Source organism: Gavialis gangeticus, unplaced genomic scaffold, assembly GCF_001723915.1.
Source record: "Gavialis gangeticus isolate Ggan-Ray unplaced genomic scaffold, GavGan_comp1, whole genome shotgun sequence".
NCBI lineage: Eukaryota > Metazoa > Chordata > Crocodylia > Gavialidae > Gavialis > Gavialis gangeticus.
The window spans coordinates 46,726,607-46,741,919 of NW_017729029.1; the positions used below are offsets into that span (position 1 = coordinate 46,726,607).

General features: G+C 41.3%; 1 protein-coding gene across 1 annotated transcript in view; it reads right to left on the minus strand.

The window, feature by feature from the left end:
- Positions 1-15,313, minus strand: part of PAK3 (p21 (RAC1) activated kinase 3) — a 130,761-nt gene that overhangs the window by 18,450 nt on the left and 96,998 nt on the right. Inside the window, exons 7-8 of the mRNA XM_019521527.1 lie at positions 13,450-13,612; positions 5,036-5,099 (exon numbers count right to left, since the gene is read on the minus strand). Of these exons, the coding sequence (XP_019377072.1) occupies positions 5,036-5,099; positions 13,450-13,612 (227 nt within the window). The remainder of the gene's footprint in view (positions 1-5,035; positions 5,100-13,449; positions 13,613-15,313) is intronic.

A 15,313-nucleotide genomic window follows, 5' to 3' on the forward strand; every position in this document is an offset into this window, starting at 1 on the left:
CTTTGTCTACCCAGGTCTTAAAAACCTCCAAGGATGGACCTTCCACCACCTCTCTGGGTAACGTGTTCCAGTGCTTTACTACCCTCCAAGAGAGAAAGTTTTCCCTAAAAACCTAAACTTCCCTTGCTGTCACCAATATTTAGGACAACGAAGCGGATCTCACTTTGCAGATAGTTAAGGAAACCTGAGGTTTTCCTTCAGGGAGAGATGGCCGAATCCTTGGCTGACCCCGAGTCAACTTGCAGTATTACTTCATAGGCTGTTTAATTGTGTACATTTACCTAGTGACTACGTTAGCTGAATCTCACAAGTGTAATAATACCTGCAAAGTCCTAGACTCCAAGAATGCATGCATATAAACAAGTGAGAGCCCTCAAATCCCCCTATGCCTCAACAACCACACGGCAGATTTTTGTTTCAAGGTGTGAGACATATGAAACACTCTTCACAGTCCTTGCACCCCCACTTCATTTTTGAAGCCAGTCCGGAATCTGCCTGGGAGCCACCAGAAATCAGAGCGACACACTGATCAGCATATGCAGGCTAGACAGTGTGGTTTTTTTACCATCTGTCCCCAGTGAGCAACGATTCTTTCTCTGCACTGCTTCTACGGATTAGAATTGGAAAGAAGGTAAACCACCCATTGGACTGAAATGCGGGGCGGGCTGTGGGAACATTTGCAAAGCCCACTGAAGGCTAACACCTGAATTACAGGACTAGCCCTCATACTGTGATCATCTAGAGCGCGCTTCCTGCTCAGCTGAGTAATTAAACATTTAAATAAGTGCAAAAGCCAGCAGGGGGATAGGAGGAGGGAGGTGGGAGGCCTTACTTAGGAAGTGGCTCACCGATCAAGAATACCGGACAACGAGCTAATTAGAACTGAAGCCAGGTAGTGCTGCTCAACTTTACATGACTGTCATGTTAGTGCTGATCACCTGGAAGCTGAACTCCTTCCACAGCATTTGAAATTTGACAGGCTTCCTTGTTTTGTGCAGGCAGCACCACAGCCAGCATGCTTGTGTTTGAAACCCTGTTATCGCTGGACATGCTACAGATTCTTTTAATATAAATGCAAATGCGTCTTTCTATTACTAATTGCGGAGATTAATCCAATTTGGTTTCAGAAAAAAAATCCAACATTTCCTCAGAGTGGCTAATACTGAGCAATACCTCCTGAGTTCAGGGCTGTCAGGGTTTATTTAAAAACAGCTATTTAAATGAGGATGCTTTCTGTATGCTCGAGGCCATCTGCAAAGAGTTTGGATGGATGGGTATTTTAAGTAAAGCTGTAAATTGATTGCAAACAGTCTGTAATTTTCATTAGGGACTCTGAAGTCTACGTGGCTAACATTTCTGATCAGTACCCGACTTCTAAAATGTTTTGTAAAATTGTAGGTTTAAGCTAGGAAGCGGCAGAGTCCTGGGTATAAGGCAAGTAACACAGATGAACCAAGATCTCACCTGCTCACGTCTACATACTGAAAACTCTTTTATGTTAGAAGAGCTAAAAATCAGCTGTGCCAATGTTCCCTTCTCTACCACCAGCAACCCAAATTTCACAGGTATTGTGTCATATCCTTGATCCTAATATGAAAGGAGGATATTAGGATTGAGCACCAAAGCTTACCTGTCCCCAAATACAACTCTGCTGACTAATCTGCTCTGTTTACTAACCAGATGGAGCACTGATGGGTGACTGCCCACACTATTCATTTTTCTCTAAAATCAAACGTTTCTTTGCAACTATTCTTCTAGGTAATCAAGTCTTGCACTCTAAATCGATAGTCCCCTTTATCAGAAGCTATTGAAAGAGCTAGCCACTCATTTCCTGGTCTATTATTATGTTTAATATAAGTGTATCTGATTACTTGCAGTGGAACACAGGAAACCAGCTCAATAGCTATGTCATCTTCATTAACATTAAGTAAATACATATGCAGAGGGGTGTCCACATCATCTCATTTGCTAGGTCTCATTTCTTTAAATATGCACATTAACTCATGGCCGCATTACAAAATAAAGCCTAAATCGATGACATCCCTTGCTTCCTACGTGCTTTGATTCTTTTTTGGTATCCATATGCAGTGCACAGTAAACTATTCCCTTTTTTCGCACTTGTGAAATACTTGAAGCAAAGCTCTAATAGCATGGCAGTCAAAATATATTTCCAGCTTGGCTGTTAGGTTAACCTGTTGTCCAGTTCATACACTGAAAAAGGGGTGTTTTCTCTACCAGGGTTGCACTGTATGTTGAGGTATCATATAAAGTCATTGTATATTTTTCCATCTTTTTAAAAACAATGGGTGAATGCAAAAATATTGCATTGAAGGAAGCATTTAATGATTCAGTTGCCAATCGAAAATGCTATAGGTGCAAAATCAGAATTCTCAAGAGAACAAGTTTTCTGTCTAAGGGTTTTTGCATGATTTTTAAAATCCAGGTAAAGTAACTTCTCTCATTATTTTCTTATTTGCAGGTCTGAGTGAAGCCATAATGTTTTAAAGTCACTCTAATATATAAAAGGTAAACCCAACAAAAATCTCAGTGCTTAAGGCTCTCCAGCACTTTCTACTGTACAACCCTGAAGCTGCATTTTTAGGGGTTCAGTTAAAATTGTTTGGCTATTTCTTCAAATGTATGAGTATTTTGGCTCCTGTGGGAAAAGCCATGCTTCAGACTAGGGCCCTGGAATCTGATAGGGGAGGATGGATCGCATCAGTGTCAGGGATGTGCCCTGTGCCACCTTCATGACACCAATAAGTAAAAACAGGTACAGACTGTGTCATAATGCACACATACAGAGAAAAGGAATCAAGAATGCATAGGCAACTTTAAATCTGACACTTCACAACTTCTGAAACACTGGACTGTCAGCCCGCAGCCTGCTGTTAACACAGACTTCTAGATGTTCATATATAGTTTAAGCAGAGATCAATAGTAGTCATGGGCTATTTCAAGCTCAATTCAGGGTAAAGATACAAATAACATTTACTTTATCTGAACTTTTCTGCTCATCCAACTTTCAAAATCAATGGCTTAGCATCAAAATAAATGATTTTGTTAATAGTATGATCTAAATGTGTAGGTCCCTGACAAATGCAGCCCATTGGTATTAACTTTGTTTCTTGGGTAAGGTGCCCTGCTAAAGAAAGATTTGTTCACTGTGACTTAACATTCTTCTCCTTTATTGTTTGAACAGGCAAGAAATTACCAGAGTTGGTTTCTGTGGCTACACAGCTTTCCCATGTACCCACAGACTAGGGCCATCAGCAAAACTGATGCTTCTATGTTTCACTCTCTCCGCCTAATCCTGAGTGTAAAGAAACGGCATCTTCGTTATATTGACCCGGTCGTTGTCTAATATACCAAAGTACAGCAGATATTAATTAAGATTCTCAATGAAGTTTAGAATATAAGTGCTGATTCTAGAAGCCCATCACTGCAGATGCTATAAGCCCAAAGTAACTTTAACATTTCTTATACTACCAATAGAATGGTTACAAAAGCTTCTCCCATTTCTAACCCCAGAAAATATATTTGTTTCTATGAATAACAAGACACTGGGCATGTCTACACATGTATTAATGTGCTTTAGTTAATGTGCATTAAATCTAGTACCTCCCATTGTGAGGTATTAAGAAAATGTGCATTAGCCTGTCTTAATGCCCATTAATTAAAGAGCACAGGATTTATACACGTGCTCTGGGAGTGTGTGTGGGGAAGCGTCTTATGTATCAGCATCCCCAAACTGAAAAATGGTGGCAGAGGCACTTTAACTAAAGCTCATTTGATGCTGCCACTTTTCAGCGCAGAGATGTTGATACACAAGATGCTGGAGTCTTCTGGAGGGCGGTAATTACCATGCTCCAGATGACTCGCTTAATCATGTCTGCTCAGTTGTGCTGTAATTACAGCATGTCAGAGCAGCTTCAGTGCATGTATATAGGCGCCCAGGGTGTTTAAGTGACCCTTAATGAGTATTAGCCTATTTTGATGCACATTAACTAAATAGCACGGTTTTTAGTGACGCCTTAATGAGCATTAAAATAGGCTACAGTACATTAAAACAAATGTGTAGACACTACCAATGTTTATAAACCCAGCCTAAAGGATTTTGACCAAAGTTTTCCATAAGATTTCATGAGGGCTATCAGTCAAACAAAGATATTACTTGTTCTAAAAATAAGGATTTCTGGCTGTGGTGAGAAAACTTGCAGTAACAGGTGGTATTAGCATTCATTTACTTCATCAGAGGATTGCAATTAACTCTTCCTCATCTTGGACAGCTCCAGTGAGAGCATCTCTCATGCTTAATCTCCCTGGGACTCAATTCCTCTGATGCAGCCAGTCAGAGGGAATTTCTAAAAAAGCCAATATCATACTGAGGTTTATATCTAATACACTTATTTCAAATGGCAGTTGTCCAGGAAATCTCAGTACCATTCTACCATTTACCTGCTTACACATAAAGCTGCTTTGACTTATTTAACCTTCATGGTTCCTCTGAAAAAGATTTTTCTCTCAGTGATTAAATCACCACCTGCTTTCCTGAAGCCGGTAGACTTTAACACAACCTGCATCAAGATCTGTGAAGGTTTTAAACCAGCTATACTGTTGTAGTGACAGTATAGCTGGTTTAAAGTTGTACTTAAACAGTACTGTTGTAGTAGACAGTGTACTGTCTACTACATCCCACAGACGGATGGAAGAAATGACAATAGGCATACAGCATATTCTCCTCTCCCACAAATGTTACATTGGTGTTTTAAATGCAGTTTCTACTGATTTGCAAACAGTGTGGCTGAAGAAGAGAATCAGGCCAATATATCAAAATGCCTTCATTCGTATTAATATGAGAAGATAAATAATAGACAATATTCAGTAAACTCTTAATACTTCCTTACAATCCTAATACTTAAGGGAAACCACAAATCCTGTCAACTGTTGAGGATTCTGTGAGTATGAACTGACATGCTTTCTAGACACATATTAGCAAAGTATTTCATCTATCTAAAAAGGTAACTGTACTTACCCCTGACCAATTTTTTCAAATCGTGTATATTTCTTCTTAGGGTCTCCAACACTGACAATACTTCCTGTAGGAAATGAGAACAAGAAAGCTCACTTGAGAAAGAACATGCTATATTTTCACTGGGAAAAATAAACAAGTATTGCTTGTAGTATGTGCAGTTTATATTCAGTTTATATGCTAGGACTCTGGTTAAAAATAAGTGCAACAGTTCAATCATTCAGGTGGCATCCGCTGTTCTTTGAACCACTGAGGAATATATTTTCCTCTGCAGGAAAACAGGAAACTCAAAACATGTGGTATGTGGAAGAACATATACAAGACACTGATATGAGTTAAAGAATGTATAAACATGCAAATGAATATCTGTCTGTTGTTTAAATGTTAATGAGACATGGAATAACAATACTAATATTTTCTAAGAGCTAGCTAGTCTTGGTATGGCTCCAAAGAGGGCTTAATACTTTCATAGATTAAATGCAGCTTTGTTTTGGGTTCTACTTTTGTAAATAGTTGCCATTTAGAGAATGGAAAGCAAATGATAAAAACATTTTCAGGAGTAGCTCTCCATCTGCCTCTCCATGGTTTACTGAGCAAATGATTTCGCCTGCTTGAGGAGTAATATCAAACTAATTATTAGTGGGTCTTTGAGAATTATGCAGTTTATTATTTATTCTCTAGGCTTAGCTGTCAAAAGATCTAACTTGTCTAATTTATATGAGAGTAACGCTGCTTGTCTCCCCGCTGGCTTTGATCTGTAACAAACATGTTACTTAGGTACTCTACAGTGCACACATGCTAATCTTAATAAATGAAAAGGAAATTCAAATGGATTCTGAGAACGGCGACATTCTTCAGACAGATGCTTGCAACTTTCCTTTAAAACTTATTTACATTTTTTTATGGCAATAATGTTATAAGTAAGTTTCTCTCAATTACAGTGGGAGATGAAGCGCTGCCACCTGCTGCTACAATACTGCAACAACAGATTTGAGACTTCAGAGCCACCATTCATAATGGTATAAATACATTGAAACGACCTTTTTTTAAAGCATTAAGAATAATGGGGACACAAGTCCCACTCAAAGTAAAAAAATGCTAATAACGTTCTACTTTTTCACATGCTCAGAAGTGTTAATGGGCTGCAAAGTAGAGTGGTAACTGAAAAAGGGTGTCGGCATCAACTAAGGGAGCCAAAATTTGGTAAGGATGGAATCAAATCAAAAGAAATATTTAAAAAAATAATAATATTTCTTTTATTCCCTGGGCCAGCAGTTTCCAAGATAAAATACAAGCACTGGGAGAAAGTGTCAAAATAAAATGGTTTAATAAAATGAGATCTTAAAAAATCTTACCACTTAAGATTTAATAAAATACAAGCACTTAAGATTTAATGGCAGTAGATTTAGGAGGCTGCTAAAGATTAATTTATCATGTCCATAATTAGAACATTTTGAGATTATTCATTTTTGCTGGGGGGAAAAAAGCAGGTGAAAATATTTCTTGTTTGTCCATGTCTGAAAATCTACAGATAATCACACACACATTTCTGTGCACATGCACCAATCAGTTTAACTGCATTTCCAAATGGTAGAAAACTTGTTAAATTGCCAGTCGCTGTAATTAGTAACACAGAAACAAATACATCTGTCTTTCTCCTACTGCTGTCTATGGCATTGCTTTGGAGCCCAGTCCTTTGGTGTCTATTGCTGAAGGATGTCCGACCAAGTGCTGCCTGCCCACCTGGCCATTGCAGTGGGAAGCAGCACAGGTATTGCCTGGGATATCCCCTGCTAAAGGAATCCTGCTGACCAAGGCCAGATCTCTACTGGACACCTGCTAGGAAGGAGGGCTTTGGGGTGTGCTACGCTACCCACATAACCTGTGTCTTTTGAGTCGCTAGCTAGGATTCACTTCTGACCAGAACAGATACGTTTGCTGTCTGGGGATATCTCACTGCTCTCTCAAGTAGCCCAAAGCAATCCGCCCCACAGCTTCATCCCACAAGAGCGCAGCACCAGTTATTCTGAGCGCACCACTGAATTGCAAGTCACCTGTTCCCTGAAATGACTATTTCATGGACTTCATTAGATCTTAACAGTCTAAGCTAGTTGGGAGGGAGGGAGGAGCTAGCCAACTGACGCTCAGGCAGAAAAGTAGTAATTGCCACACGTTGATAAATACGGTATCAGTTGAAGGGAAACAGCCACTCGACAAGCCTCTCACTGATTTTCTCAAAACAAAACTTCAAAACACCATGACAGCTGAAATGCCATCAAGTCTGATCCCCTCGCACTTGCTGCAGGGGCTGCTGCCTGTTGCATCCTGCAAGCTGTGCCTTGCACCAGAACAAGGCCTTCCTTTAGATGCAGAGCAGCAATGTAAAATGTATTTACAATAAAAATGACACTCAAGCAAGGAAACTGTTTTTAATGCAATTAAACAATACATCCCAGGGTTTCATTCTGAGGATTGTAGAACAAAATCCTCTGTGTCATTTCAATCAAGGGACATACAGACATAGGCGATTGGTGCCTCCTAAGTCTGAGGGGGCACTCACCAAAGCTGTCGGCAGTGGGGCAGAGCTGGCATGCACCTGCAGACACCGCCAGCGGTGCCAGTGGCAGAGCTGGCGAGCATCCGCAGATGCCACTGCTGGCGTTGGCAGTGGGGACAACCTGTTGGGGGGGGCACATTGAGCACCTGCAGATGCCGCTGGCGGCGGCAGGGATGGTCCTGTCAGGGGGGGCACATACCTCACCCGTGTCCACCCTACCAGTCGCCTATGCATACAGAATCACAGTGCAGTGGCACCTCTGTTATAAGATGATTGAGCAACAAAATTATGACTAATGTTGGTTGTTTTAAGAAAAGCAAGCCATGATGGTGGCTTCTGAAATGTCACTTGTAATATGAAAGACATTTTGCTACACTTTAATCAGTCGTGGGACAGAGGACTCTCTTCAGTACCAGACACTTAATTCTCAACTGGGTGTCACTCTAACAGGGATGGTCCATCTAGGCCAAGAGCTTCCTCTCTTTACTTTGGATGCAGCAACCTCCTCTATCAATCCCCTACAAAAGCAAGGAGCACTAGCTGCTGGGGCAAAATACACTTTTGCTCCCCATCTAGTAGCTGGTACTCCAAGACCAGTCAGATTCCTTTTCACTCCACAGCAGAGACAAATAAACCAAGACTGGCTTCTCCCCAGCGCAGTAGTGGCAATTGCTTTTCAGCTTGAGCTTGCACTGAAAGATGCTGATAGCAGACAACAGGTGCAGCTGAACCAATGCTGAGAGCTGTTTATCTCCAAGCACCGGCTGTGTGCTGCACCATTTTAAAAACTAGTTAAAACCTGCTGCCTGAAAGGTGATAACTATAGTCCAAAGGGTTTCACACAGTAGAATCCTATTAGAGGAGAGTGATGTTTCCCTACAAAAGAAGTGAGTTTCAGGATACAAGAGGGAATGCACTGAAATGTATAATGCAAGACAGGACTTGTATTCTACTTCGCTATAACAATCTTCACTATAAACTGATTCTGCAGCCTAAAGGATTTTGACCAGTATAAAGAAGCAGCGAATCTTGGACTCCATTTCTTCTACTGGATGTGCATAGTCAAGTTACCTGCCAAGCAGCCGGAGGTGGGAATAGAGGAGTACTCTGTCCTGAAAGAGTAGTCATGCAGCACTGGGTACACAACTGGTAACTGGACCTAGGAATCACTGAATCTCTACAGTGCTGCACCCAGAATTATTATAATCATTGTAAGAGGAAAAACTCCTGTTAAAGTTGTGCCTCCCTCTTGCATTTTTCAAAACCCGTTTAATGATAACAATGTACCATTAAGATGACCCTCAGGTCACAAAGAGGCATAACAAGCTACCTATTTCCTGATATAAAAAACCAGAAAGGAATGAGATGAATGAACAGATTTTGGTCAAATTCTATAGAAGTGGCTACTGATTTGGGGATCTCAATCTTCAAGTGTCCAGCTTGACCACCCATTTTGAAAACTGGTTACTTCAGCTTTGATCCCCTTTCTCTTTACATAATGCAAATCAAGAGAACTACACTGAAGTCAACCAGTAATATGAATGCAAGGCTGTGATTCAGGAAAGCAGTATGTAAGCATGCTTACTCAGTGTCCTGAATAGTGTCAGACTTAAATACATTCTTCTGTACTTTCTGTTACCAGGTCCTAAGACCAACATACATGAACAGAGAACCAGGCCATTTACATTTTATATTGGTGCATTTGCAGATCTCATTATAGACAACTGCAGTTTATGTAAACTCAATACTACAGCATTTATTCCGCATGTGATGACAGTGGCACTAAGTTATTTCAAACAAAAGAGAATTAAGAAACTAATTTTAAGATAAAAGAGACTAGAGAACTTCCCTGTAGAAACACTGTAAAAATCAATTCTGGGTGACAAGACAAGGAGACTGATTAAAGAAGAGACATCATGGGGGTCAAAAACTAAAAGTATATACGCTTATGAATACTTTGCCTATAGTTACAGAAAAGAGTACAGTGCTCCAGTTTTCAGACAACTTATTCAAAGCGTAACAGGGTTTTCAATCTCTACCTCAGACACTTGCTGGTGGGAGACCTGCATAGGCCTTGCTCAAATGAATACCACACTCTTAAGAAAGTGAAAGGAGAACCAGTGGTAATACTTCAAAGAAATAAATGGAAGCAAACCAAGGACACCACGTTAATCTGAGTTACATGAGCAATTACAGCAGTACGTCTTGAATAATCCATGGCTGCAGGTATGGCTACATGATGCCTGCAGTGTGCCAGCAGATCTCATGCAAAAAGCATGCCTCATCTATTTAGCCTCAGCTAAGGAGGCCATCCTGCCTCTTATTATGAGTTGAAACTCAGAGATGATAATATAGCTTGTCACAAATCAGTCATTATTTTCATTGTGTCTGAAGCTAAGGCCAATGAACTGGTCATCTGGTTATCCCATCACTTGTTTGAGATGCAAGGCTTAACAGTCCTATCAACCTGTAAAAGGCATGTAATTGCCGCAGAAAAATCTACAGCAGGGCTTGAAATCCCACTTTTAAGGCTTTAGCTTTAGGAGTTGCATCGCTTTCCCACTGCTCGGCAGTGAAGAAGAGGAGAGATGTTAGCACAAGTTTGCGCAATAGAGTGAGGGATATATTTGCTTGGTTAGTGAAGAACCATGCTCTCTGCTGTAAAGATGATGCATTCATGCAGCACCAATTATAAGGTGTTGCATTATAGATTACCTCAAACATCTGTTCATTATATGTCAAAATGTTACATGCAAATTATAAAATGTTAAGAGAGACCTAAACCTCTCCATTCTCTGTCTCATGCAAGTGTCTGACAACTAGTCAGAGATGAAGACAGGCTGAACTGGCATATTCTAGGAACCTGAAAATCCATCTGTTACAAAAACAGCAGTGACAGACATTTTGCTTTGGAGCCTGATTAAACTTATTTCACTCTAGGCTCATCAGGGTTTGAAATATCTGGACCACAACCAATTCACGGTTTTTGGGCAGCTCACAGTTAGAATCATTATCGGCTTATCTAGTTGGGAATTAACCATGACAAAGTCTTATATGGAGTCTGCACAGTGCACTTTGTACATATTGATAGTCAGCTTCAGTGAGAGGTTTGCAGAGGTGCCATTTTAATCAGCATCTAATTATCCAGATCATTGAGACCTGCTCACTCCCTCTCTATTCTTTTTTTGGACACTTTTACCATCAGTAGAGCTCAAAAGTAAACTAAGCTCCAGAAGATTCCCATGAAGGGCACATTTGTTATTATTTTGTAAGATCCTTCCACTTTTATCTATCTTGATTTAATAACAGGTCTCCATCCATAATATCTGGGCACCAAATCCAACCCATGCACCCTTGAACACTTCTCTTGTCCTTCAAGAATGGAGCGTCTTGAAAAAACCCCAACAACTACTCAGTATGTAAAAAACAACAGTGACAAAAACTCCCAGAATATTCAAGACAAGACCTCCTGAAGGCTGGAGGAAATCAAAATGGTTAAAACTCTTTAGAACTGGAAATTAAATGGTAACTATAGCACCCTATTTTGTTGAGATTCCACCAGAATCTGCAAGCTGAGTGGAAACAGACTGAGTGGAAGAGGTCCAAGGAATACCTAGAGCATTTATACACATACCTTTTCATTCCGTGACGCACCGCAGATCCGCCACTTCAGAGCAGACTTGATTAATTGTGTCTGCTCTGCACACTAACTGACACACACTGTGCTCTGCCACATGCAGTTGTACAAGCAGCAAAATGCATGTCAGAGCACAGAAAATGGCGGCAGTGCACTTTTGAACTAAAGCACCCGCTATATATTTTAGTACCAAAGCACGCTGCTGCCATTTTCTCAGCACGAACGTGCATTTCGCCGCTTATACAACTGCAAGAGACGCAGCACTTGCATGTGTCAAAATGCCCATAGGTACCACAGGGAGTGATAGTGGTTCTCTGAAGCTTTGTTCTCGTTTCACAGCATTAATGAAACAAAGGCATTGGTAAAGACCACTCTACTACCAGAGGGCTCCATCTTTCAAAGAAGACATCAAACAAAGGTCTAAATTCGAGTAATTGCTCTGCTTACTTATCATTCCTTCTGAAATTTCAGCTGAATACATTACTAAGGGAGGATTTAGGCGCCTACAAATTAAATGCCATAAGCTTAACAGGTAGGTGTCTGTCCTGGCTGGAATCCAGAAACCTGAGTTAGGGTCCCAGGCTCTCTATACTGTGCTCAGAGAGAGTTAGGAACCACAGAAGGGAGATGCAAAATAGGCAGCACTCGGAGAGGTACGCTGCAGAGTGAGTCATTAAGATATGTCAAACATGGGGGTCAAGACTTTATGCATTTTATCCCATGGTTGATTTGTGTAAAAAGGTCAAACTGTCCTTGAATGCCTGGAGACCCTTAAGAGAGTCCTAATCAAGAAACTAGAGAGTCATGCTTCTGCTTGCTCCCTTCTTGTTGGCGCAATGAAAATTGGTATTTCTTTCCTACAAGGAAAAATCAACTAAGGAGGGAGGAAGTTGTTCTGCCTAGGAACAGTCTGCTGCTTAGGGCCCACCACGGGGAGGTAGGATGTGTGGATTTTAATGACTTCAGGGACAGAACCTGGAACTCTCCTGGGCAAGTGATCTGATCACTGCACTATTACTTAAAAGAGCAGAACCCCCCACCACTACCTCACTATCTTTTTTGAAGGAAAGCAACAGCCACCTCTGCATTGTGTGTGCGGAGACTGACCTACCAGGAGTGATGTGAGAATGCCTCTCTTACAGGAGGCAGGATGAGGAACATCTACTTTCCACATCCTGGTCAGTCTTAGGCCTGAAGTAGGCACTAAACAGCTCTGTGAGGACCCCTGGCATGTGCAAAAGCAGAACTTTAGATGCTTGGGAAATTTTAAGGTCCAAACCAGAATCATGTCTCAGCTTTTGGTTAGATGTGAGCAAGGGTTTTTTAGGATTGTAATTTTGGATTTAGGAACCCAAATCCCTCCTAAATCCCACGTTAGGCATTTAAATCCTTTTGTGGATGTGAGCTTTAGTTCTTGCATTAAACTGCTGGGCACATTAACAGTACTCTCGACTATGAACAGCTGTAGCATTCCACGCAAGAGGTGGCTGCAGTCCAGTAGTGGATGCCTTACAGGGATGCTATTACTTACAAGGCCAAATTAATCTCTGATATATATAACACCACAGTGCGCAGCATGGTAATGAAGATAAAGTCACAATTATCTCCTTTTTCTACCATTCAAGAAGCAGGGAGGATGAGGTAAGCTGGATTTCAATGCAGTTACCGGCTCAAATTCAAACCTGGTGTTGAACCTGGGGTTGAACTTGAGCTGTTAACTGGAGGTAAGACCCAGGCTACCTCCTCTTTGCTGAATTTATCTGCAGTGGGATGGGAGGAGTAGGAGAAGGAGTGCATTGTGCAAGCAGCAATAACTGATGGCATAATGCCACAGCAAGCTGGGAACGGATATACCTTAAGCAGAGCATGCTGCCCAGCAGCACATGCAGTGACTACAGAAGAAGTGTAGTAACATGCTCCTCAGCTCAGATCTGTAGCCACCTGTTGGTAACTCAGTGCACAGGGGTTTAAAAGACCATAGCTTTCAACTTATTCAGATATGTCCTCTCCGTCTGATACATAAGGGGTCACCGGCATTTCAAATATAGTCACCCCTTGAGCAGGAATTTTAAGCATCCCTTTTCACCCTCCAATAATCACAAGTACATAATATGAAAGTGTCTTAGTGACAATAAACTAGAGACAATCCTTCAACAAATGCACTGCAGGTGACAGATGCAGCAGGCTACCTTGTCAAGCCAGAAGTCAGGCCAGGACACTTACTCAATTTCTCTAGGATCTCCTCATCTGTCATCTTAGATTTTTTTCTTTGCCGGTCCGTGTTCCTGTACAATGTGTTTGTGTTTGAGTTCTCAGGCTGGGGGGTGGTAGCTTCTTTAGCTGGTACTGGTGCAGCGACAGGTTCAATTACAGAGCGCGTGTAAATCTGAGGCAGAAAATGATTTTTCAGTCAGAGAGGCAGGTAGGGAGAGACACCAGAGGTTATGCTCTAAGGGTTTTTGTTATCTTACAAATCTGCAAAAACAACTCAAATCACATTCCTTTCTTTATTTCATTAATCACATATTACATTACGGTGTTTAGGTTTGAATGTGTGTTTCACAAAGCCTGGATAAGGAAAGTTAAGTTGGTTTGATTCCTGTTTATGGGCATTTTCCTGTTTCAGGTTCTGTGTGCTGCTTGCTATTCTGTATTTCAAGCACAGGGGACACAGACCTTCTTACAGTCTGGTTAGGCCCTCAAGGCAGACTCTAAAATTGACAAGTAGGGCTCTGCGTTCATTGCAACTAAGTAATTCAGGAGCAAAAATGCTCAATTTACACAAGCAGCCTAAGAACACAGAATCAAGTCTGGCTCTTCCTAGCTCAGAGGTCAACATCTGCAACAACAGAATTTTCCATTTGGAACTTAGTTAAAAATTCAGTTGACGATGCATAAGGCAGGAGAGATTCCTTCTCACCTCCCAGAAGCTGTGATGGCTCCAGAGAAAACAGTGTGGAATAACAAGTAGCGAAAACCTTTGGGCACTTCTACTTGTGTACCAACCTGTTCCGATTACAACGTGTTGGAGCAGACTGGATTAACCGAGTCTGCTGGAGGTTTCTAATCAAAACGCTCCAGCACGCTGAACGGGCTTGTGCATTCAGCATCTCACATTTCAAACTGGCAGTAGGGAGACTTCAACTAAAGCTCATCAAACAAGCTTTAGTTAAAGTGCCCCTGCGGCTATTTTGAAATGTAGGACACTAAAGACATGAGATGCTGCAGGCGTTTTAATGAGAGCACCATCCCACAGCACGTGTATAGGCACTCTGTGTTTTTAACCAAGAGACAGATCTCTAAATAATACACAGGGTGTGTAGCTGCTATTTTAACACAGTCTTGTCTGACCATGACAGTCATTTAAATTGGCCCAAAAAATCACTATCGAGTATTCCATCCCCTGCATCCTGTGGGTCCAGTGTACTGCCTCGGTAGTACTTCCAGCTTTAGGTAGTTGAAATTAGGAACTAAACAAGGTCCTTCAGAGAAGTACCCAGCAGACCTCTGAGTTTAATCTAGATCTTGTATAATTTATTTCTGGCCAAACTCTAAAATCTTTATCCAAGCAAAAATCTTCCAGATTCAAAGGCTATTTACCTAAGTTAAAAAAAAAAAAATCAAAGAAGAAATTCACGATTTGTTTGAATCTACCAGCATCGAATCCTAGATTGCTGTGAATAGGAATAAATTGTACTTCCAGGATAGTTAATGCTACTCAAAAGAGCCTTTAGCTCTTCTTTGGGGGAAGAAAGCCATGAAAAAAAGTAAATGACATGCAGACATGAATATTTTGATTTGGAGCCATTTTGGTCTCATCCACAAAAAACAAGAGTTTTAAAGAAGCTAGTCTATTATATTGGGTCTTAGAACCTGTAGAATGATGTAATGACCGCTTAGATTGGGGGTGGGCAAAGTGGCGTGCAAGCAGCGGACTGCAGCACTGCCCTGGCTCCAGGCTATGCTGTCACCACCTCAAGATCCCAGCCCCAGCCCCAGAGCAGCTCCCTGCCAAGCTGCGCACACTGTCCCCACGCTTTCATGGCCCTGCTGCTGCTGGGGTCTCCATGGAAACCAGATGCAGTGA